The sequence below is a fragment of the Metopolophium dirhodum genome, chromosome 4 (genome assembly GCF_019925205.1).
Source record: "Metopolophium dirhodum isolate CAU chromosome 4, ASM1992520v1, whole genome shotgun sequence".
Taxonomy (NCBI): Eukaryota; Metazoa; Arthropoda; class Insecta; order Hemiptera; family Aphididae; genus Metopolophium; species Metopolophium dirhodum.
The window spans coordinates 34934712-34962508 of record NC_083563.1 but is presented as its reverse complement, the minus strand read 5'-3'; the positions used below and the strand labels follow the sequence as shown (position 1 = coordinate 34962508).

At 25.9% G+C, this 27797-nt stretch overlaps 1 protein-coding gene across 3 annotated transcripts; it reads left to right on the top strand.

The window, feature by feature from the left end:
- The first annotated feature begins 427 nt into the window (after positions 1-427).
- On the top strand, positions 428-26093 carry LOC132942479 (elongation of very long chain fatty acids protein 4-like). 3 transcript variants are annotated; one of them, XM_061010896.1, is made up of 8 exons: positions 428-731; positions 20151-20265; positions 20512-20702; positions 21148-21237; positions 21348-21404; positions 23034-23139; positions 25247-25383; positions 25468-26093. In XM_061010896.1, exons 2-8 carry the CDS (start codon positions 20175-20177, stop codon positions 25642-25644), a joined length of 849 nt encoding a protein of 282 aa, XP_060866879.1. In that variant the 5' UTR covers positions 428-731; positions 20151-20174; the 3' UTR covers positions 25645-26093. The 3 variants fall into 3 exon arrangements, with proteins under 3 accessions (XP_060866879.1, XP_060866880.1, XP_060866878.1); XM_061010897.1 differs by lacking the exon at positions 428-731 and adding an exon at positions 1483-1598; XM_061010895.1 differs by lacking the exon at positions 428-731 and adding an exon at positions 16148-16529.
- Positions 26094-27797: the final 1704 nt, after the last annotated feature.

Here is a 27797-nt window from a genome sequence, read left to right as displayed (position 1 = left end):
TTGAGTTTGTTTCAACAAAAAAGAGTCATCAATGGGCTTGGCTTCTTTACTCACTTTTTTTTGTACTCTCATGTTATATGTCTTTTCTCATACTATATACTAATACTTATATTATGTCATACGATATAAATTGTATATTTCGACTTAAAATAAAAATAAAAAAAGTTTGTATTGAATATCTGTACGAGTACTATACATTGTTATTTTATATATTTATAGTTTTTAGAAAAAATAAAAATAAAAATGAATATTTGCATTGTTATTCTATTTCTATATCAATCCATTTCCAAGTTCAAGTAAAAGCCAATAATAAAAATAAGATATTATATATGTTTTAAATAATTGTGCAAAGAAATTGAAGTCAAATTATACATTTAAGTTGTTCACCTCGAACTCGGCGATCATCGGTTAAGAGCGCTATTCACTCAAACGCAACTATCACTAATGCGTGTTATCGAGTGGCGTACAGTTCGCAAACTATTTTTGCAGAACCATATAAACTTATGTTATATTGATCGTTTTATTTATACTTAGAATTAAAAAAATTAAAACTAGTACAAAAAATAATTTAATGTGCCTAAAAGTGGTGGATAAAATTGAATACGTGTTGGACGATGTGATCTTCTGTCGCATGGAAAATATGAAAAATTGTTGGACTTTCTAATAAAAAAAACTGACAATAATCTTTTATACCTGTGTGGTGAAAAAGTTTTATCTTTAAACAGCACGAGGTAAGTGTAAAATTCCAGTGATAAACTGTTAACGATAACACTATATTAATTGGTACCTAGTTTAATACAATATGTATATAAAGTTAAAATTATATCAATCTAAACATTTTTTTTTTTAGTTCTCAAACTAAATCCGAGCGTAACAATAATATTTAATACCCTTTTAGTTGTTTTCAATGTCGTTAAGTCACATTAAACTAAAATTAAGAAGTCGAAAAAAATTTATTTTGCTAAATTTCATTTTCCCGTAAGTGAAAAATATGTACATATATGTTTATTATCTATATTATAATCTTTATTTTTTTCGGAGTGACTAGCCGACTAGCCAAAAGAGTAAAATATAATATTATTTTTACTTAGGAAATCAATGGGCATTGGCAGTAGAAAATATGTATGTGGTCAAATCTCATAGTTGTTTTTTTTCTTTTAATGTACGATTGGGAATTTACCCTCACACCAAAACACAAAAAATATCTCCAATAATTGGTTATTAAAAATATTAGTTGCCATTTAATGTTAAGTTAATTGGAAATGGTTCTTTAGTAACAAACAAAAAATAAGGGGTAAACTATAACTGCTGAAAAAGATCGACTTCGTTCTCTGAATATTATAATAGTGTTAAATAATCGATGTGTAATGTAGAATAACCGGTTTAGTAACTCTGCTATGTAGTTTATTTCTAATGTTATTTTAATATAATTTCTTTATATTACAATTTACAATTATTAGTAATCACACCCCAGGAATTTTGTCAGTGGACAGCTTCTCGTCTAAAGCTAAACTTGATTACAACCTCACTTAAACGTATAATACAAAATTTGTATATAGATAATTAATTAATCCAAATAAAAAACAAAAAGTATTTCTGTGAGTAATTAATTTTTCTATTACTAACATTAAGCTAAGCTAGTTTTTTTCCAGAAACTTCAAACACCTACATTGTTATAATGTTTATATTATTTATTTATTTTATATATTATTATTATTAATTTTTAAGTCAATACCGAGAACCTTAGAGTGGAGTGAACTGGATAGTAGTATAATAATAATATTATTAGCTAAAATCAATTAAAATATTTTTTTTAATTTTATTGAGTATAGAAAATGATAGTATAATATACAATATACTACGGACTATGTCAAGTTTCCAAGATAATATTTTTTTTAATTACAACAAAATAATAAATATATACACATTTTGAGACATCGAGTATATACGTTTAAATATCAAATTGCATCAAAATTTTAACTTTAAACGCTCATAAAAAATTAACGTGGCTTTTTGCTATCCTTTTTTCATTTATTTCAGTAAAAAAAACTTATGAGGAATATTGTATTCAATTTCCAATCTTAGGTATTTAAATTAAAAATTGTATGCATTTTTGTGGCCGAAATAATTTGCAAATGTTCGCGAGTCTTAAGAATTTTGTCAAAATTTGTACATTGTTCAAACGCTTATGCAAAAAAAAAATGTTGGCAGGAATTTTTACATTCGATTAAAAACAATACTTATGAGGAACTTGTTTTACATTTCAAAGCTTTTGACTAAGAAAAAAAAATTATCAACATAAATAAAATCTAAAAAAAAAGGAAAATTTAAAATACGTACCTATAAATAACACAAAATAAAATAACGTAATTTGAAAATTATAATATATAAAATAAATGGTAATATAAATATTTAGTAAACATTTAAAGTCTTTGCAGATATTTATTTTTGCATTACATTAAAAAACAAAACCTATCGGTCAAAAACTGGTGCTGCTTCATACATATTCCAGTTTTCCCTAATTTATTTTTAGTTTTCCAGTTTATTTTGAAAAGTACTGAGAACTTTTCCAGAGTAAAAACTAGATCCAATTTGCTACCCAAAACCATCATCAATATTGAAGATTGACTCATTTGTTCTGCTATAAAAAGTATCTTACATCGTTTTAAAATGATCTTTCCACTTGGAACCTAAAAGTAGGTAAGGATAAAGAATTGAATATTAGTCACTTTTCTCTTATCAGCTGATGACATTACTCAAACTATAGTGGCATATATTATGATATTACATTAAAATTAATTAATAATTATCGCTAATTCCTAGAGGAGCACAACAATTACGCTCGATTTCTGATATTTCTTCAAAAACGTATCGATCGCTGTTGGTTATTTTATATTTTACGCTCAGATAAACTATTAATAAATAACCTCTTTGGAGTAAAGCTACAATAAAACTCGATTCTTAAAAAAAAAAAATTATTATGATACCGTGAAACAATAGGTATTTTCTCGCAGAATTTAAAACATAAATACCTATATGATTTCCCGTGAACAAATTTACGGGCGAAAGAGCTCAAAAGGTTTAATTTATTCCTGTTAAAGATCAGAAATTGAGTCTGACGGTTACTTAGAAGTGCTCATTTTCGATTCTCATTTTACGTAGTTTGGCTAAATGTAAAAAAGAAATACGGAAGACCGTAGAATTTTTTTTTTTTTAAAAACAAGCATTTACAGATTCAATTTCATGATGTTCTCAAGTCTGGCACAGAACCGCTTTTTCAACGCTATATTATGATTTTTCATTGCTTTTGAACTGTTATACCTACTGCCATACATGTCCCTATCCTACGCTGAGCTTACCAACACGTGACCTACACTCAATTTCTATATTATAATATATACGTTTCGGCTCATTTTACTACCTAATAATATTTGGATCATACAATTTTAAATGTTAAAAATAGTATCAAATTTCAAATTTCAAACGGAAGTAGTATGGTTTTAGTTTTAAACTATCAAAAATAATATTTTTCTGAACACATCGGCGACGGGAACATGATATGTGTAATGAACTTTACACATTTTTACAAACATAAAAACATAAATATGAGGGGAAAAGGCGTTGTATATTTACGACGAAAATGAAATGCTACCCTTACCGTCATTGTTTTAGGCGCACATAATATATATTATATGTATACTGACCCGACTAACATAAAACAATAACTATATATATATATATATATATATTTTATTATATAGGTACTCTAATAAACATAATAACTCAATTACTTATAACATTTATAATGTTTGACCACACAAATCAATACATAGATACTACATCATATTATCATACCATAATATGTGTATTAGCAGTTATAACCGTAAAATTGCATTAGACATTTTGGTGTGTATATCATAGAGTGATACTTTTTATATAAACACTAATTATCTCATTGACATTTTTGAATTTTAAATTCATTATTAACATTTATAATGAAAAAAAAACCCATCAAATTATCTTTTCTAGTGTAAAGTAGGTGTCGAGTGTACATTTTCGTTGACTAATGGATATGTTAAACTTTAATTCAATGATGAATATTATGGTATACAGTGAAAAAATATTCTGAGTGAAGGCAGTGTAACTTTTCGGTAACCAGTACCTACCTATATAATATCTATATATACTAAAACATTATTTTAATATTAATATTAATAAGTTAAAAATTTTCGTATTCTGTTTTTGTAATTGACTATTGTTTTATAAGCTAGTAAGAATTTTTAAATTGTACCTCCCAAAATGATCAATTAGATCTAGAAACTTCCCTTAAAGTTTACGATCTGAGCGTTTTTCATTAGAAAAAATATCTTCAGACACAAAAATAGCACAAATCATTGTAAAATCAATACACTCTTCGTTTCGTTCTTCATTTTAATTTTCATTCACATTTTTGAAATATTTTGACTCGTATTATATTACCAGAATATTTATAGCCATGTGAAATTTTTCTAATTTTGTAAATTATTATTCAGTCATTTCAGAAATTTCTAAAAATTATTTTTTCATAGCTTACATAAGACATTCTAATAGAAAATTCGCAACATGTTTTTCTACCTTTAACAAAAAAAAAGTTCACAGGATAGTTACGCTATTTATAGCCACGAGGTATTTTCAATTTCTTATTATTATTTTTTTTATTAATAAAATTTGATTATTTACACAAGTATGCTAGGATGACACAACGTCTCCGCTTAGAATCATTTTTCGTATATAATGGTTTATTCAAATATAACACATCCATTACAATGCCATGCCCAATAACTACTGTACAGCAGAGCACTACCCACTTGTCTGCCTTTTAAATTTCATATTCCAAAGTATAATATTTTTTCTGAGAATTTTGATGGATACTTGAAAATTGAATGTCTAACAAGTATAGTTTATTCGTTAAATGTATTTGAAGTTTATATGAACAGAGTTGTCGACCAATATTTAATGTACCGAAGTAGTATCACTCTGCGCCACCACTCAACAAAATTTTAAATATTTATAATTAATAAACTACTCGTTCAAAATTCTATTTGTATACATTTAAAAAAAATAAATATTCTTCTTAATATTTAAAAAAGTCATAAACTTAAAAATAAGTATATCGATAAGGAATTTAATTTTCTTTTAAAAATTTTGGTTTGGTAGGTATAATTCATTTAAATCACGTAAAAAAAATATTTATAAAAACATTAATATTTTTCGAGATAATGAATGTTTACTGTTAAAATATCACTAGGTGTAGTATATTCGTGTATAAAGTTATATAATTTTTCGTTTGCACATATTATTGAAATGTTAAGTGTGAATAATGTTTTATGGCTATAACGAAATACATGTGATTTGATCATGAATTGTATAATCCATAGGAACATTTAAACATTCCGAGTGAAAAAATATTTAAATCATCCGTGTATAAATGTGTGGGTACAACAATTATTACATTAGAATAGCATGCCAATTAATACGTTCACGTGTGTCCCACTATAATTCGAAAGTATTGTAAGCAATCATCGTCACAACCGAAAATATTTCCGATGATGACATCAATTAGGCGCTTTTAAAGTAAATTTATCGTCGAACGTTTCAATCAATTGAAACAGACGTGTAGCAGTAAGTGTACATATTTTCTGTCATTTATGAAGAAAAAACACAAGCACGTAACCCAAACAAATATTTTGTGTAAATAAATTTCAAAAAATATATTAAACACTAATCAAACATGTTTTTGCATCATACGCAGTTCATAGTCTACACTTCGCATGCAATAATAACAGGTTAATAGCGTATAGGTCATGCACACATGTAGGCGCATTGACCCCACATATACATACTGTCTACTTGACGAAATAATTCTTCTCGGATTTATTAGGTTTGCCTAAAAATTAACTCTGTCCTACGGACACCACACTCATTTTTTATTCCCATAAGATAACATATAATATTATGGTTTCGGAGACCCTACGCGGTGACAAAAACAAATACTATATATACAGAGTGTCCCGTGAGGCTAATATACCCATTAGCCGTAAAACGGGACTCGCCGCCCGGACAAAAACCGGTTTTTCGTTGTTTTACCTGTAGACTAAAAAAAAATGATTAAAAATCACGAGGTTAATAAAAATAAAATGTTGAAAGATCAAAATGTTCAGGAAATCAAACTCTATAAAATGGCTATCTCCAATTGTTTCAAAAAAAAAAAATGAAAAGTTACATTTTTAACTTTTTCACCAAACAATGTAATTAAATTAAAAAATAAAATATTTGTAGGCCTTGTCGCTGTGAGTCTATTCAAAAAACAAATTTATGATAAATGTAATATCTCAGAAAATATTTTAATGGGTGAATTCTCGCGGGATTGGCCTGATATTGACATTGTCACATTATAATATAATATGGTCAATAAACCCAACGTGGCGCTCTAATCAAAATTACAATTTTCATATTTTCGCTTAACCTCATAATAACGGTGTGGTTTAATGTGGATTGTGAAGCTTCGTCGACAGCGGAAATTAAATTATTTTATAGTTAGGTAAGTAGGTACTTAAGATTTCATGGTTCGTTATTTATACCTACACAAGATTATTCAATATTATTTAAACTCTTAAATATATAGATGAATCAATTTGTCAGCAACTAAATATTTATTCATGTTTTTTATAGCGTATTAAAGATATTGATTATGATTTATGATGATCAATAATTACCTGAACCTAAATAGTTTTAAATGATACGTAAATATTAAACGTAATAAACGACCGTATAAATACAATCACGTCGGAAAGTAAACCCTTGTAATTTATTATAGTACAACTATTATTTTCATAGATATTTATGATTTATCAACATTATTCATTCATTTTAAACTTCCAAGTAAATTAACAATGTATCGTAAAGGTTATAGGTACGTCGGACGGTTGTACGTCATAATATTTGTATTGTATATATTTATTTTCCGAGATAAATATTGTTCGTATACGAATAACACGACTGGTCGACTTATACATATTTATCGTTCTAGTCGATATTATATAATATTACCATTTAACGTTTAAAACAAAATATTACAACCAATATTATTGTGTTCGCCTAAATGTTTTTTTGGAGTCCTACTCGACGCATGCATAATAATGATCGTGTAATATACACGCACCCCTTAACCTATGGATACAATACAGTTCAACAAACGTAAAACATACCAACTATTTTTTATATGACAATAGTAGCACGTGTTCTACAATAATAATGTGTAACTTTACCTCTAAAAAACGCATTTATATTGCTGTTCATTTGTTTAATAAATTATATGATCAATGAATACACATACCTACCTACAATATTGTTACACACTTTTATTGATGAATTATTAATCATTGTCACTGTCATCCACTTTTATGTAAATTTCCACTTTAATTCAAAATTTACGTTCCGCTTTGATTTGATATTTTAAATTTAATGTTAACTTCGTTACTTTCAAGACTTTGAAAATTCAAGAATCATCTAGGTACCTACTTAAAATATATCTAGTTCTGCCCAATGAATATACATCAATAAATCACTAGATCTAAATATTAAATACATTTTCTGCAATAATTTGTTGATAGTAAATTTTACATTCAACAATGTGGCATGCCTTGAAAGAGTGACTTTTTATTTTAATTACTTAAGAAATTTAGATGGAATTTTCTTTTTAATATTAGGACACACTATATTTTTACAGCATGCCATCATGTGAAAAAAAAACCGGATTCCTGCGTAAGCAGCTGTTTTTTTCTACCTACAGTACAATTTTATAATATTATAATATTATCATGTATACCGTATACCTATGAAAATTCTATGAATATTTTTATTTTTGAACAATTTCTTGTATTTTATATTCTTCAACTAATATCATAATTTATTTATAGTTAATATTTTACTACATTTTATTACAGACTAATTTACTTAGTTGGATTTTGATAAATCTGTTTTGAAAAGTAGTGCCTATACTATATAGAATGAAGGCCACAAGAACAATACTTTTCATAACAATTTACACATTTTAGAAAGTATATCAGATTCTGCTTTATTGGCGAATCTTAGATGTTATATAACGCAACAGCCAAAAATATGTTTATAGCAACAGAAATAAAGTTTTCATTTCAAAATATTGATTTTGAAATATATTATACAACATACATACTTACATACAGATTTTTATAATAAGTTATGTTTAAAAAAGAAGATGCCAATCCCTTGGGCAGTTTTAATTAATTAATATATTATTAAGTAACGTTTTATGCATATAATTATGACTATTATCGGTATTCATAAGACATGTATTTCTTGTAATAGTTGAGTAATCTAAGATCTAACATAAGTAACTTACTCAATTCATCGTGATCACTTTATACTTAAGCCAAATCAGTTACTAACACATACCATTAATAACAATAATATAGCATATTGTGTATTAATCATTTTTACTAGTACCTACAGTGAAACTTCTATTCTACAAAGTCTCGTGGGCAGTAAAAAAAATCTACTGAATTTTGATTTAGCTAATAACATAAGACGTGCTATGCACAATAATGGAATTTTCTTCTTTTTTTTTTAAATGTCTTGAATTTTGAATTACCAAGATTCGGGTTCATCAACGGTATTGAGTTTATGTGTTAAAAAAATATGAAATAAATCATACGATTTAACATAATTCCACTTCATTGGAAAATTCATAAATAGTTGTTTTTAAAACCAACATAATATATAATATTTTGAAGTTCTTAGTTCAATATTGGTTTTATCACATAAAGTGACTTCACGATTGTTATATTTTTAATGTTGTAGTTCTAGAGTAAGAAAAGATGCAAAATTATAATTCTGTTTCACTTTGTTAATAATATAATGATACTGAATGTTTAAATTTTAGGTTAGAACAATTACATTTAATGCAAATTCTTTCTTTAAACTTAGAAGTTTAATATCTTTAATAATACTATATTTTTGAGAATTTAAATAATATTACACGAAATCAATATTTATAAGATAATCAGTGTCAAAACTTATAGTAGGTACCAGTGATATCATATGGCATAATATGCTCAATAATAGTAATTAATCCCTAAATAATGATTATTAAGTCATGACTTATGATATTTCAAAAGGTAATCAAATTCAACTGAAAAGCTACTGAAATAAAAATATTGAATCATTTTAATAAAAATACGATCGTCAGTAATTTTTTTTAAGCTAAGTATATGATTATCCACATATTATTATAAAATTATAATATATTATTTATAATAGATTTTAAAATTTAATTATGTGTTTTATAATTTATATTTAATATATTAGATATTTTATAATCCTCACTTATAGATTACACTTCTTCATTATTGTTACACATTTTCGTGAAAATTAATATAAATAATAAATATATGTTAAACTTAAAAATTATGCTGTTATAGGCGTTATAGCATATAAAATATTATAATAAAATCGAAATAGATTTCCTGATATGTTATGGCCGAGAGCATATTAGTACATAGGTACTAATTAAAAATATTCTACACATTTATACGATAATCTTTACCGACAAAAACAAAATTACATTTTTGGGTTTTCTAAATTATTTTGTTTGTTGACGATTAGTTGAAAAGCTAATATCGACACAAGGCCAGTAATAGTAGTTATAACATTAAATTTTAAATTTTAAATATTAATATTTCCTTTTTTGATATTCTAAAGAACTTTTATATACATGAATAAAAATGTGCCATGTGTCCATGCCATAAATAAACTATAACAAATCCAAACATTTTACCGCAGCTGAGTGTCGAGTTAGGTTAACATGGTATAGTAGTGTACTAGTTTGTGGTGTTAGTAAATACTGGAGTGGCGTGCAGATAGATTACCAAGTAATACAATTGCGTATTCTTTCGAGAGCGTGTGCCGTTTAATCAAAATAAGAATAACAGCTAAAATGTTGAGAACAATTTTAATTTACCTGAAAAGAGTTTATATTCATTACCCCACCCTGTCACGGATATTCTGTAAAACTACCAACATATCGACTATATATATATATAATTATACCAAAAATAAAAACCAACTGGCAATTTAAAATTATTTAAATAAATGTTATGTCAATAGAGTTGTCAAAAATATGAAAATTAATACAATGTTTACATAGGTATTGAAAAAACTGGTGGGTGGTTAGATACTTATTGTCAATTACATATTATGCTTTTAAGATCCCTCTGTGTACTCATTAAGTAAATCATTGCATTAAAAAAATTGCTATGCGTGGAGCTCTACTGGACCACACGAACACAAATATTTTAAATAGATAGTTTAGGTAGTTTATATTTTATACAATACGTCAATACCTCCTTCTAAAATCAGTAAGGTATATCATTAGTGAATATTACAACTTATCTTACGTATTTAGTATTAACTGCGAGTAATTATAACAATAATTTTGATTATTCATACATAAAAAAAATTTAATATGATGTTTAAAATATGTTTAAACATGATTATTTTTTTTTCATAAAAAAAACTATCATTGTGGTTGTAATTAAAAATAGTGTTAACTATAGACCATAGCTATAAGAATAAGGAATTATGTTGGATCACTTGTGATTTTAGTCATGATTTCCAGTTTTGGAAATTCAACTGTGTGTTTCAGAAAACAGCTCATAAAAAAATATATTTTGATAGATTCAACAAAAAGAATTTTTAGATTTTCGTAAATCTTAATAAAAAATTATTAGATATAGGTAACAAAAATTGTGTAATATATTAATGCTATTAAAGTGCATATCGAACCAGATTGCTATATTTTGTAAAATTACCTTTTGTAGAAAGCCTTGACTCGAGTATGACATGCTAACCTTTTCACTTTATAAATTATAAATATAATTTCTCATTTCTACATAAATACGATTTTATTTGGAAGTGTGTTTAGTAACAATTTTAAACACTGCATTTTAGTGTATTTAATATTTATATAAATACAAAACAATAAAATAAGATTTTATTTTAATTTAAACGTTTTTTATAAAAAAATATATAGATGCGTAGAAATTTTTTTTTATAATTTTCATCAGAAAAATACATATTGTATACTATTACAATAATTAAAATGTAAGTACAGTTAATTAAAAGTTATAGTTTCACAATATGAGTAAATACAAAATTATATAGGAAGGTACTTATTACCTAGGTATGTCCTATAATATATACCAGATGCCTAAGATTACTAATAATTTTACCATATTATGAAGTATGTACCTACAATATAATAATTAAAATATTAATGATTAATTAGAAAGCATGCCATCATACATTTTAATTTCTATCTTAATCAGTGTTTCGTTTATTAAGTTCCTATGTCTAATATTCAATAGTATATTAGTGGTAACTACATAAAGTGAGAACTACCTAATTCTCCCACAGATGATATATTAGACATTTACCACATTGGTACGGATATTTTTCATAAACGTAAGTTCTATATATATCATTTAAAGTCCTAATGTCCTTTACTAGGAAATTTAAAATTCGAATACCTGGGACGAGTGTAGATTAATTAATTACTTAAATATATAAAATTAATAATGACCATTAGGTACACAGTTTATAGCCTGTATACTTAATAAACGTTTATCAAGCATACCCAAAAATCCTATGCTTTTTCTATGATTTTTAAATTAGGAACTGCACACTTTCTAATCTAAAATAATGTTTTTTACGTGATGAAATCAAAGCTTGAAAATATTTACAGATTATTAAAGCATTCATGCCAAAAACATATTCAATTCAGAATATTTTATAAATGAACGAATATAATATAATATATGCTGTACAATTTTAATATATTATTTACTTTTTTAGTTATAACTGCATTTTTTTTTTGAAAAATATCTTTTCTTTTGAAATTATGAGCCAGTTACGACATCAACACCAGAACGCATATTTTCTACCATGTAAAGATAAAAAAAAACTATTTACGAAACTTATCAAACGACCAAGTACGTCTTACAGGTCGTTTGTCTTACCTACTAACTCTTTTGAGTATACATAGACAAATTGAAATAAATCCAGATCGATTGTTTTACAAAAGAAATAAAAGAATTAAAATTATATAAATTTATCACAAGCATGTAATACATAAAAATCTAATTTAGATGTATTATTAGAGAATAAAATTTTTGTTTAAGTTGGTTTTTTTTATATTATGAAAATATAATAATTATAATTTGGTTTAAACCCCTTCCGAAAATATGTTGATGGGTACACGTACTACACATGACATAAATGTAGACAGAGTTTCCAAATAACAAACAGTCAAGTTTTGAGAAATTGTTACACATTAAACTGACTTTAAACTTGCATATAGAAAAATTAATAAATATATGAAAAGTTGAAATTAAATTCAACCAAATTTTTCGTTATTTTTAGGCTCCACATATTATATTGATCGAACATTCCTTTTAGGTAACATAATATTTTCAGAAAAAATAGAACTTTAATTTAAAAGCACATTTCTGAGAATCTAAAAGTCTGCATTTATTATAAGTAATAAATTAATAACCATTCTATTACATAAGAAAACCGCCATCCATTGTAGAGATATATTCCTACTACGTTATCATAGGTATGTGAAGTATACAATAAGTGTTAACAATGATCAATATCGATCTTAATGTGCGTATTATAATACAATTACAGTCAGTGTGTCAGTTGCAGTGTTTAAAATTTAAGAATAATGTGTGTGGATAACCGAAATGCGATTACCTACGAATATGGTTCAAACGCGTATAGATATTAAAATTGTTTGAATAGACATTATTATTGAACTCTGCTTATTTAAAAATCATCGCCTTATACGTCTTTTTTATGTTCGAAATAAATAATATGTTTTGAAGCATCGCCCGTGGTTATGGCCATCTAATGTTGAAAACCCATCTGTTTCTTATAATATTATTGTACGATTAGTTCACTTATCGTTTAATAATAAGTTTACTTTAATTGCATTTTAATGTGAAAATTCAATACTATAACCACTTGGAAAAATGAGGTATAAAAATACCCATGTGTAAATGAGACAGATTTTATTACAGCATGACCTTCGGGAATGTCCACTAACTCGTTTTACACGACTAAGTTAGTCCTAAGGCTTGATCGTTGTGCATTTTTGAAATATCACCGATACTTGGCTAGAAAGCCAATCCCACCCATTGTGTCTAATTTGAGTCTAGTTTTCAATTTAATATAAAAAAAAAAAAAACCCGTATACAGGCGACATACTGCAGAAACCTACTTTAAATAATACATAATACCAATAGTGTAAACGTTTTATAGTATTTTACATAATATCATAATACGAGTAAAAAATAATAATACCCCATCGGCTATCAGATACCTAATAAACAAACTAGTTTATTCGCTAACCTAACCTTGACTACTAACTGTAATTTTAGTATTTGTAAACAAATAATAACAATGGGAATTAGGGAGATGGAGTTTTATGAAAAAATCGTCTGCCGTGCTAATTATTTTATTGATTTGCATTGTGAAGATAAATAATAAATTTTATATGGTATTTATTATGTTTCGAGTATTATATTAATATGACCCAAAATACAAAAAATAGAGAGAAAAAACACTTAGATTTCAATTTATGTTATATATTTTTTGTTTATTTTTTATGTTTGTTTAAACTGCAAAAAAAATAGTACCTACGTACCTTCTCAAATTAAAAACTTTGTTAATACAATTTGATATCCTTTTTTTTGAAAAAATGTTTTCAAAAGATTAAATCATAAAAACAATATGGCGTAAGATCAGTCAAGTTACAGTGAAATAAATAAATATTTTTTATCAAGTGGATTTTATTGACTTATATTATACTATCTATTAGCGGAAGTATAATTTTTATCATATAAATCTAAAAATTGTATAACTAATTTTTTATGTATATAAGGATATAAAAAGAAACATATGTAATTAAATTATAAATTCACTATTTTAACCACAATATAATGAATATAATGAAAATAATGAATATAATAATAATGGTGCTCTACCAAATTCATGTAAATACACACCCTTGTAAAAGTCACGATGTTTTTAACAACTCTTGAATGTGCTAATATAATATAATAACTATAATAACGTTGTTCACTGAAACACGCAATTTCCTTAGTACTCAACAGTTTAATATAAAGTTTTAAAATAGACTTTGAAAAATTAATTGTTAAAACTCGAGGTAAATGTTTTTCTGAATAATATCACATATATTATATATATATTAATTTATTTGCATTACTTGACTTATGAAAGACCAAAATTACACATACCTATCAATTAATTTAAGTAATATGCAGCTTAATTATAAAATTTGTTTACGGAAATCTACAAACAATATTTATCAGAATATTTAATTATAGTTGTGTCTATGAATATTTATGATATTTAGAGGCCTGATAAATATGTACTGTTAATTACATTGTTGGAACTTTTCCTTTTCCGACAGTATATTATAGAATAAATAATAATATTATATAATGTATAAACATTTTTTTTTTTATCAATTATTATTAGATGGAGCCCGGTGACTATGGCCATTCGTTGAATTGAATTAGCATACTTAACAATTTATCTTAAATTACATTGAGTACTTCATATTATACAAATCAGTAATTACAATCGAATAATTAAATTAGACTTAATAATAAAGGTTATCATGCATTTAAGTTATCCGGGTGAAGGGCTTCTGACAGCATGTTTGATATTCCAGCTTCTCGTATCTCCGATTCGAATGTAAGGCATTCATAAATTGTGTGTTTGATCGTAAGGGGTAAACTACAGCTGGCGCATAAGGGGGTCTTCCCTCTTTGTCAGATACTGGTGGGTTATTGAAGTGTGTCCAATTCGCATTTATTAATGGAAGTTTCTATTTTTCTTGTGGTGTCCGGTGGTGCGGGCCATAAGTGAATGGTATAATATATAAAATTATCCGATATTATATATTTTATATATTTTTACTTATATTTTTTATATTATATATTATTGTAATATATTCTAACAAACGCAATATCAGTTATACACTTATACCTAAAGGGTTTGATTTGATTTTACTGCTTATTTTGATGGTTTCGTTTGGAAGTTGGTTCAAAATGTACATACATATTTCGTATGTGGATCGATTACTATATTTCAAATTATTTTTATCAAAACTGGAACATAATTTATACGATTTGTTATAAATTTATGACGATTTGATCTTTAAAAAGTTAAAAATCTATATTAATAATCATTATATTATAATATAGGTACTAGTATAATATCAATGAATTCGATTGTAAAAAATAATTTGTAAAATATTCAATATAGTATCTACTATAAAGAAATGTAATTTGTATTTAATATTTCCATATTATTCTAAATAATACCAGGAATCAATAATTTTGATGTTTGAAATATTGCAATTTAATAGTACTGTATACATATTTTGTTATATTTTTTAAAATTTTCAGAACAATATTAAATTTGAGTTTTAGCAATATTGTTTTTTTTTGTAAAATTAGAAAAAAACTGTTACAACTTTACACAAAAGTTGTTCTTTATAATATTAAAACTAAATGATATTGCACACTATCAACTGCAGTGACTTTTTCTAAATAAATGTCAAGTGATAAAAGATATGGTGAATACTCGTTTTAATAATCTTCACCTCGTCGATTATGATCACAATTTGTGATCTCGTGGTTTACGTCTATACTTTTAAGCGATATGTTATAATAATTTCATTTGGATTATCAAAAAACTATGAAAACAATTAAATATCGTTCAATTATTTTCACTTTTGCACACGTACGTAAAAGTACATAAAGGTACAGACTTATACTTTTACCTGGAATCGCCATTATCATTGATCAATATAATATAATATACATTAGGTATTACTCTCGAATATAAACGATATTTTACTTGGTCAATGTTGTTCAATGCCTAGGCCGAAATATTATTATTTAATATTTTGATACTCCGAGTCATAGTAGTTTTTGCTCTTGTTGGGAATAACATATTTTGTGCGACACTACAACGTCGTCACTTATTTGAGAGGTCATCATCGGAGGAACCATTATGTATCGGCCCGGCTGATGTAAAACTTTCTCGATCGGAAACCACATAAAATTCGTTATTTGTTTATCGGTCAAACTTCATATTCCATTGCAATTAGCATAATTACCGGCGCTTTTCGTAAACACTGCCCATCAGCCAATAATTACTGTAGACGACGTCTTTATAATAGTTATTACCTGATCGGTTGTCGACTGGAGAATTCCATAACACGATCGTCGTCGCGAGTGCAGCACACTCGATTAATGTTGTTTTCGCGCCCGCTCGCGAAACTCGTACGATATTATTCTGTTACAATTCAGAACGAAAGCGACCGAAGCCATCTACCGAGGACGGACGGAAATTTAGTAAGAATATTTTCGATATCTATATAATAAAACACATAATAAATATTATGTACATATTCGCCTTGACATGAATTAAAAAAGTTAATACTGGTTGATGACAAAAAAAAAAAAAAAAATGTATCCGCGACCGCACAATAACGTATACGATTTTCAATTGTGAGAAATTACAACTCCGTGCACTGAACCTGATTATGTTATGAGTGTGAATCATGACTATGTGCGATGCTGTTGCTTTTATCTGGTCATTGAGTCACGTATTATGTAATTGTTACAAATCGTCCGGTATCTGGTAGGTATAGCAAAATGTGGCATAATAATAAAGTCGTATGACACAGTTATAAAATTAGACGATTAAAACTTTTACAATACGAATTTACGTGAGTAATATTCGATCACTATTCTACACGTGTACTTACCGACGTAATTAATAAAGAAATTAACACTGTAGTATGCTATACCTGCATTGGCTGCATTGTCAATAATTTATTATGTGTATTAATAATTATTAATAATCACATATTTACATTTTACAATCATCCATTGATAAGTCAACAATGAACTCGTTGTTCAATAAATTATAAACCATCCTCACGAGGAAATAAAATCAACAAAACAAATGTATTTAAACCACATTCCAAATTTCTAATCTTAATTATTACAATATTTGAATATAAACATAGGTAAAAAGTAATTTTAGTGTTTTATTGTTATAAATATAATTTTTAAAGCAATAACAGTTTAACGAAAACTCTAAACACTATGTGGAGCTCGGTTTATTATTGCATTTAAAAATTTTAAGTGATTATATAGTTAATATTTTACTATAATATATTATTTTATAAGATATTTAAGTGTCTTAACTAAACAATGCTTTTCAAAATCAATTTAATATAGTAGTTAAGTAATAGTTAAAGTACGGGTGAATATGATATGAGTGAGGTTTATAATAAGAATTATACAACAAAATAATAATATCAATTTGGTCAAAACTGGTGTTGCATAAATAAAATGTTTTACCTGATTTTTTTTTCCAAAGTAATATCTTTTATTTTTTGTTTGATTATAAAAGTTTTCAAGATTATATATTAGGTTAAACTTTAATTTAACTAAAGTTGAAAAAAATACAAAAATCTATAGTCATAAATGTTTATATAAGCATTTGAAGTTAAAATGTTGACAATATTCGTCAAAATCACATAATTCTTAAAATATTTTATGGTTAAAAATATACCTATTTAATAAATTAAATTAATTACAAGATTCCTTATAAGTTTTTCATGCTTGAATTAAAAATTGAAGTTTTAAGTAGGTTTTTTTTTATTAGAAAACAAAAATATATATAATCTGTAATAAATTTATACAGTTGGTAATATGATAGGGGGGGGGGAGGGGTACAAGTGTACAGGACACTGGACGGCGTGATAGAAGGGAGGTCGGTCCAATGACCCTACTTCATAACTAGTTTAGAGTAAATACAGCATTTTTTTATGATAGTATTAAATTTAAAATTTAAAATAACCATTTATCCACAAACGATTTTCGTTTTTCTCGTCTAATTCACAAAATATTAATCGAATAAACAAAACAATCCATTATTACTTAAATTCTATATACATTCTTTATAAATTAAGTTTTTTTAAAAATATTTAGACTAATTTAAGCTGATTATAGACATTTGAAATGTTCAAGAAATTATTCTAATTAAATCCAACAAAGTTAGTATAGTAATATTATTAAATTAAAAGTATCAAAAGTCAATAGGCGCAATTTTTTTTGTAAGCATTTCAATTACTTAAGTTATATTCTTACAAAATCTGATATTTAAATTTAAAATATCGATCTCAATAAATTATTATATTGTATTTCAAAAAATATTATATAATAAAATAAATAATTATAGTGATATACTTAGGTGTACAAATGTATTATAAATTGTTTATAGAAATATAGGTAGGAAACAGACCTTCTTTTCTCAGAATCGTTTTACGCAAACAATAGTTTATCACTATTTTCCATTTTAACACATCCATTAGACATCCAGTGACCTAGATACTCAATAATGAGCTCTATTACGAATTTTACTATTCAACAGGTGAATAGCTGTGGGTTATTGGGTTTTTTTGTTTTAAAAATGTAATATATTTCCATGGACAAAATAATGTCTCACATTTTATATAAATCAATATAAAGGAATAAATTGAATATTTTTTTATAAGATTGACAGTTTTTCAAATATGAATCACCAATTAGTTCACCAAACACGTTACCTGATAATGTTTCAGTAAAATTAAATGAACATTAAAAGACAAAAGTATGTACAGACAACAACAAAATTATAATACGATTATTTTCTTATCCTTAATAATTATAAAAAAATAGAACATTTTTCAACGAAAACATGGGCTTTGTAATAGTTGACTATTAATAATACAATTTATATCATATTTTTGACCCTTGCTAGTCAACAAACATTTGGTTTTGAGATCTAAATAATTAAAGTATTTTATTTCATGTTTGTAGGCAGCATAAAATATACATTTTATGTTACAAGTTAAGACTAATCCATAATTCTATCGATTTCAATTTTGCTTTAGTTGAAATATAAATATAAACACAATTACAATGGTTAATTTTAGTATTTTCCACTTCTTAATACTGGGCATATTTTTTATGTAAAAACTAAAAACTGGAGACCAATTAAACAAATGCTTAAAAGCCTACGTAAATCCAATATCTTTAAGATTGGTATTCATCACTATGTGTTTACATAAAAAAATATGTCCAGAATTAAAAAAGTAAATCATTAAAGTAATTTTTGCAATTGTAGTTATAAGTATTTGATTTTAATTTTGTTTTTTTTTTTAAAATATATTTGTAAAAAATTGTTCATGTCATATTAATTATATAAACTATAATAGTGATATAATATGTAACCAAAGAGCAAAGACAACCATTTAAATAAACAATTTTCGTGAGCCAAAATTAAATCCATGTGTGATCCAACATATACAGGTTAAAAAGAAGTACGTGTTGAGAGTACGCGCGGATAAAGTGAAACTTTTTTCAGAAAACAAAAGGGTAAAAAAGCTGGTTTAACCAACCGGAATCATACCCGCAACATCGTTGTTGGTAGCTCAAGGTATTGACCATTAACTCTATCGTGTGTGTCGTGACATCATCTTCTTCTTTTATCGTACCCTTTGTAAAGAAGTTTCACTTCAAAAAAATAAGCTTTAAAGTTTAAACACCCTCCTAGTCTCAAAGAATCTATTGATGTAACTTTAATGAAAACAACCAAATAGTTTTTGAGTACCTATATAGAAGATATATATTTACATTACATATAATCAATATTATTAAATGTATTAGTTTAAGAAAGTGTAGGTTAGATCGAACAAAATATTAACTAATTTGGAATCTAAAAACTATAGCATATGAGACATATTTTATCATTTATATTAATTAAAATCGTACAAAATATGAAAGGACTTTAGACGGAGACTAACAGTATAGATTCATATATCTTATAATTATTCCCGTGGTATATTATAACGAAGTTATTATTATTATTATTATTGTTGCAACTATTTAAATGGATATTTTTTTTTACTGTAATCTTAGGAGAACACATCAAGAGAAACAACCATGGCGAATATGACGCAAGCAAAATTGAATCATTTCATGTCTGAAACACAAGATCAATTATTAAAATTATTTGAAAAAGAGCTAGTTTTTGGCAAGTATATTCAAATATTAATTAATTATTTATTTCCCTATTTATAAATGTATAAACCATAAGTATTATTACCGACCATCGATTGCCATATTTTTTGTCGTACCCTCACGTGTGCATTATGTTACGTAAAGGTGACTACTTATGTATTCAGTTACTCGCCTATGGGTCGAACAATCATTAATAAACTAATAACTACATACCTACTACTAAACTGTTATGATTAATATTGATAAAATATTATTATAGATGAAGTGGTCGACTCGTGGCCGCTTATGAGTACACCATGGCCAGTACTCTCAATATTATCTATGTACTTATTTTTTGTACTAAAGCTCGGCCCAAATATGATGGAAAACCGGAAACCGTTTAACATTAAATATGTGATGCTTTTGTATAATGCTATACAAACACTGTATAATGGTTGGCTTGTATGCTGGGTGAGTTAATTTTTTGTTCATTTACTATACTATATGTAAATAAACATTCATAATATTACACACATAATAAATTATTATAATTTATAATCGTAAATATATTTTAAAAGTATCCGTTAGAAGTAAGTTCACATATTGTGTAATACCTATGTGACGCGAGAAACGTCGGAAAATATTACCGAAACCAGTTTTGAAAATATTTCTTTTTCAACAGAAAATAAAATATTGCATAGGTATGATTTATACAAATGTATTTATTTATTAAAAATATGCAACTATTGAGTTGTTATGATTCTTATGAAGTTAAGTACTGCATTAAAACTTAAAATATATTATGAGCTAATCTTTATATATTTATAACAATAATATATAAATATATATAATAATAATTTTATAACCCAACCTATAGTACAAATAAATATTCTGTATTACTTTTTTTCCATTTTAGTTCTTTATCACGCCTGGAGCAGTGGATTACCATTTGAATCATTTATGTCATCCACTTCCTCGAAATCTCAATCAATTTCTTATACATGAAGTAAATAAAATCAAACTGATAAATTTAAATCGTTATCTTTTTTTCTATCTAATTCATTGTATACATTTGTTTTTATAATACTTAACTATATTATTTTGAATTTGTTTCAGCTAAACAAAGGGTCGTGGTTTTTTTTCCTATCCAAAGTAATTGATTTGTTGGACACAGTAAGTATTTGCCTATTTTTTTTCTTAAAAATTGTTTAATAAATTAAAAATAAACTATTTTTCTTCATATGGTTAAACAACTTATTATTAGTTATTACCGTGTTATTGAATACAATGCCTACACCAATATTGAACAATCCAATCCAAAACGTCTAGTTCCTCAACCAAAATTCAATTATAATACTACGTATCCGATTATATCTTATGCATAAAAATTTACATATTTTAATCCCTTAGTTTCAGAAACTAAATCCATTAAAAAAAAACTAGCCATTAAACCATCCAACTGTACAAAAATTTCGTGATCTTACTCCACCCCCAATCTCAGGGTTTGTACAACCAAATTATAGCTTAAACACTGGGAAACGCTCTTACCTCATTTCACCACCTGATACAGAAAGATTTTTACAGCCACCCCCCCCCCCCCACAACCTTGGTTTCACAACTGGAATCTCTCTAGGGAATTCATAACATCGTTCTCTCGTCTTCGATTTTGTCACAAATTACTTCCCTCTTGTTCCTTCAAACTTTCATTAAATGACTCCCCTCCTCTGCACACTCCACAATAACCCTGCGATTTGTGACCTCGCTCATTTTATCTTTAATCGTCCCAAATTATCACAATAACGTGCCAACTTACTATCTCTTTTTAAACCTATCAACATTCCATTGGGCATTCAATATCCAAAATATTTTTTTATCTGAAAAAAAATATTGTTGTCCCAATTTTATTATTTTTTTAACCACAAAGGCTACCTACATGATTTAATTTTTAATTCGTATAGATTTATGTATTCTAAATTACTTTTAATCTTGTAAACCAATATGTTATTTATTGAAACTAATATTTTCAAACAAAGTTCAATTAGAAATGTAAAAAAAAGCAAAACTATATGAAATTGGAAATAAATTCAGAAAATAATATATGGGTTTTTTTAAAATGATAAAACTGCTATCAGTCATGCAACGTGACTGAGAGTAAGTAACGACCTCTGCCACTAGTTCCCGGATGGGTGACCCCCCGGGTTCGTAGTGTGCAAAAACCTTGCCACACATACACGTGTTGAACATGAACATGAACCGTACCAACTGTTCAACCTTACCGTGCCATTTAATAATAATACCAATAAATTCATGTCAATAAGTAACAACTAATATTCAAGCCAAATGTAGTTGGTAACAGTTATTGATATCGTATATTATTTTTTGAATATTAGATTTCAATAATTATTTGGAAGTTCATCCAACACCTGCAGTATATTTAAGTGCATATTTCTGCAAATAATTAATGTATAACATTTACGTCACACTTATTTACATTTTTGTAAAACATTGTGCAATAAGTAATAACTAATAACTAATAAATAAAACAATTAAATGTGCAAGAATTATGAATTTTGGTCAAACATGTCGCAAGTCTAAACATATTACTTTGCATATTATTATAATATTAAATTCAATAATTTATGAACAACAAGTATAAATTATGAATACGTCGCCTCATATAAGTAGCAGTACAATATAATTATGAAACCGTTCTTATTTCTTCTACAGAAATTCTATATATTTTACATGACAATTCTTATTACTACCATGGAATAATTTATCTACTTGTTTATCACGTTACAGGTATTTTTCGTCTTAAGGAAAAAACAATCTCAAGTATCTTTCTTACATGTCTATCATCATGTAAATATGGTAATCACTTGCTGGGCTTACCTACGGTTCATAAAAGGTAAAAATGTATTTTTAACTGTTTTTTCTTACGGAGGTAGAATATTTTACATGTAATAATTAACTTAGAATTGTAATTTAATCAGTCAGTTATTGCGTAACCTACCAACAATTGTCAGTTATTTTTAATTCTAATAACGAAAAAACTTTAATTATTAATTTTAAGAATTGACACCAACAATTTGTACTGAAATTTTATGCATATAAATGCATAGTTTGGACATACGGACTCCAACTTTGGGGAAATGCTAAAAAGTCTAACATACTGAAAATTAAAACATTTCAAAATATCGCTCTCCGAAAAATAATGAACGCACCACCCTACGTGTCTAACCACACCCTTCATACTCTAAACTTAAAACAATTAACGACGAAGCCAAAATATATTATTAAATATTCTATTCCAAACTAATTAACCACTCTAACGAACTCATAAAAAACTTATCTACTCATTCCATACCTGGTAATCGCCCTAGACGCCTGAAGCGTAAGTGGTGACGTGATCTCTTAAAATAAGCTAAAAAAAAAAAAAAAAATCCAAAGAAAGTGCCATTGATGGGTGGCTTCTTTCATCAAAATTCCATGTCAATCTTTGTAACTCTGATCATATATACTTATTGTGTCTATAGTCGATACAGATTGTGTATTACGTTTAAAAAATAAAAATAAAAAATAAAAATAAATGCATAGTTACGAATACTTATGATACGTCGATAGATTAATGAAAAATACATAAAATCGTTTAATATTTCTTTAAAGTAGAAGTATAAAACTAAAAACTGTAAAACTCTGATGTCACTTTTTTATACATAATTGTTCTCAACTTACCTAATCTGTATAGTGTTTTAGTATTAATTGTGTAAAAGTACAATGTATAATTTATATTATATAATATCTGCATCATAATGAATTAAAATCATATACTAAACATTTTTAAGAAGTGTCCGAGTATAATAAATACCTTTTAGACTAAATATTACATAATATATTTTATATTTTTTGTAAAGTCAGGATTACCTAATTCCCTATTACCTTTTCAAATTTCGATTTTAATGCGTCAACAATTTAAAAAAAAAATCATCTGTTTCACAATCAACAGTAAAAAAGGGTGAAAAAAAAAGGCAATGATAAGGTTTGAACAAAAGAAGTTTCTTTCACTTCGTAATACTCATTATATGGTATAAAAAGTTTAAGTATTCGGAAATATACCTAGTCTTTAAGTGTAAATACTTAAAAATCCAAAAAATCAGAATTTTAATAGATTGGTTATTATTTAATATTATAGTATAAAAAAGGGCTGAACACTGAGGGCATAGTGTATGATTCATTTAACACTCATTATCTCAACAAATATAAACGTTATTGAAAATAATTATTTTACACTTTTTTAAATAATTTATGTTTCTTCCTACTATTTGATTATCATTTATTTTACGTTTCTTACTTTTTTAATGACAACATACACTTTTAGTTTCATATTCCGAATCCAAACATTTTTCTTAGAATTTTGGTACCTATATAAAAATCAAACTTCAAAAAGTAAATAATTTATCATACATATTTGAAGTTTAGATAAGTGAAGTAGTGAATCATCTTTTTTCAGGGTACCACTGTGCCACTCTAATACGCTCACTTAAACTTTAAATACGTATTTATAGTTATGAACTACAAGTTCAAAATTCGATTTTCATCTATCGAAATATTTTGAAAAATATTAATTTGAGATATTAAAATGTATTTTGAATGTATTTTGAATGTTGATAAATAAATAAGTAAAAACTTAAAAACGATGAAAAATAGAAATAAATAATATTATTTTTTCACAAATGTTGATGATTAATGATTCCAATTAGGCAAGTAAAAAAAAAAACTTTTACTTTTTGATATAATGTGTGTTGAATGTTAAAATAATCACTCTTTATAAAAAACTTATACTTTATGCCTTTAAAAAAATAAATATTGTCACAGTTGCTTAATATAAATACATTTTTAACTATTATTAAATTAAGTTACAGCTTGTATTAGACATCATGAATAAATAGATTAGTAATTAAGTCAATTTACTTATTGAAATGATTAATAAACTAATAACTAAACTGTATTTTTAGGAGAGCAACTGATATTTGGTGGAATCATAAACTCATTCATTCATACGGTTATGTACAGCTACTACTTCTTGTCGGCTTTGGGTCCACATATGCAAAAATACTTATGGTGGAAAAAATACTTGACACGTATGCAAATCGTAAGTACAATTATTTGATTTTAAATTATACTCGCGCTCTTGAAAATGAAATTATTTTAATCGATAATCATGACATTATTTTAGATTCAATTCCTATCGATCATGACATATAATGCTGGCCTGTACTCGTTTAACTGCAGTTTCCCGAGGTTATTTATGCTGTACGTGATTGCCGATGTTACATTATTTTTATACTTATTCTTAATGTTCTATAAAAGAACGTACGAACAAAAGCTCAAAACAAAAGTTCACGTAAATTGAACGAACAAGAAAAAATGCCTACCTTTTCATTGTTCACGAAAATGTGATTTTCTATATTTTTTTATGTTATTAATATCATTACAATGGTCTTGTTTTTTCCTAGAATAAGTATATTTAATAAGGTTGCTTTACATTATATGTTTTGTAAAATTCACTTAGAGTCAAAGAATTACATTGCGACGTGTGATGTAGTTGATATATGCATAACATATTTGTGGAACAACTACTCATACATATGTGATTGATATTTTAAGGACTTTATGTGGTTAGATAAACCTATCGACTTTTAATTAGGTAGCTGAAGACAACAATTGTCTGAATACCATGTATTTATATATATTTTTTTTTTATCTTTTTATCATTTGTGGATAACAATATTTCATATGTTATTACTTATTTTATATTTAAAAAAATGTATATGTTATAAACATTAAACTTAGTGTCTCACATATTATCTACTATTCTTCTATATTTAATGATTTTTCATAAGTTAACTTAATCATCCAAAACAAAATTGATGTACTTATGCGGTTTATTATTTATATGATATCATTATTTGATGGTAAATTTAAAATAGATCATTTTGTATTAAATAGAAATTTCAAGAAAATTTCAAACAATTTTAAAAGCGTTTTAAGCATTAATAGCATTTTTACTTTAAAATCATTATAAAATAATTATTTGTGAAGAATATGTGAACTCAGATTATTATAATTATTAAACAATATAAATATGTTATGTAAAAATGTCTTAAATTATGTGATGGCCACAGAGGGTATTGTATTGAATATCCCACGATATTCTAAATATGTTATATAGCTTTAATCTAACATAATTTCCATAATACTTACCATTTAAATGTTCAAACACCATGAAAAATTATGTGAGTCATGATTATGGTTATTAACTTTATACGGTGTTTTACATTTTTGTTATTGCATAAGTCACCGATATATTTTTGTAAAATTGATCATAGTTAATTTTCAAAAAGACTGATATTTCCCTCTAAAACGTTTCTTAAAAAATAACTGATTACCAATGTAATAATAAAACATTGTACAATTATTAATTATTGAGATATGAACAATAAAATAACATAAGTAAGTTCTTAGTGCATATATATTTAAAAGTCTAGCTCAAATATTATTTTATATCGTAAGAATATCGCTACATATTTATATATAGGTATAATATAGCCAATATATATGGTTTATTATACTTGGATTAAAAAATATATTATTTAAATATTTGATGGTTAAATCAGTATTTATGGCTTCATAAACAGTTAGTAGGTAGCTTACATTTTTTATTCAATCAACAGTATTAATTTTAGAATAATGTATTATTATGAGACTATTTATATATTTATATATTTTTAAATTAATAATTATATTAATAAATTTTTATAAAATTAAAATTGCAATATTACTTAATAATTATGTAAAATTATTGTTATTTATAATTAAATACTAATCCAGCATTATTCATTTGTTTAAATTCAATTAGATACAAATGTTTTAGATTCTGAGCGAATGTATTGATTTTACAATGATGTGTGTTTTTTTTTTATTTTTTTTTTTTTTGTCTGTCATCACCTTTTAGGACAGTAAAAGTGCTTGGATTTTCTTCAACAGTAACTTTTCTGATAGGAAAGTGAATCTAGTTGGTACTTTAGAGAGTCAAAAGTAAAAATTTCTAGGTTACAAGTGGGTCACTGTAATGGATGGTGTTAAATTTGAATTCAATGATATAATATCATTGTATAAGAAAAACGATTCTGAGCGAAAACGGTCAGTCAGCCTATGATATTATCAAGTATATTTGATGATATTATTGTGAAAAAAGTAATTTATATTTAACCTATTTACGTGGAGCCTTGTTTTAAATTTTCAATCCTTAGCCATAAAAGTTAAACATTTTATAGTTATATACATTTTTAACTACAAAATAATTAATAAATTATAAATTTGAAAAATTTTGTCAAAATTTGAACTTTATATGCTTATAAAAAAAAATTGTGCCTATGTATGTTTAAAATTTTTTAACTGCTATTAGAACGATATATCAGGAGCCTTATATTAAATTTTCACGCTGTTTTACCTAACAAATAAAATTTTATTGATATTTATAGAAAAAAAAACTAAAACAATTGA

Excerpts from the sequence above, each read along its gene's own strand:
- LOC132942479 (XM_061010895.1), top strand. The coding sequence starts at position 16,428 with ATGTTGTTTTCGCGCCCGCTCGCGAAACTCGTACGATATTATTCTGTT. Across the intron at positions 20,266-20,511 it reads TGAAAAAGAGCTAGTTTTTG|ATGAAGTGGTCGACTCGTGG; the intron begins GCAAGTATATTC and ends ATATTATTATAG. Across the intron at positions 20,703-21,147 it reads ATGGTTGGCTTGTATGCTGG|TTCTTTATCACGCCTGGAGC; the intron begins GTGAGTTAATTT and ends TTTCCATTTTAG.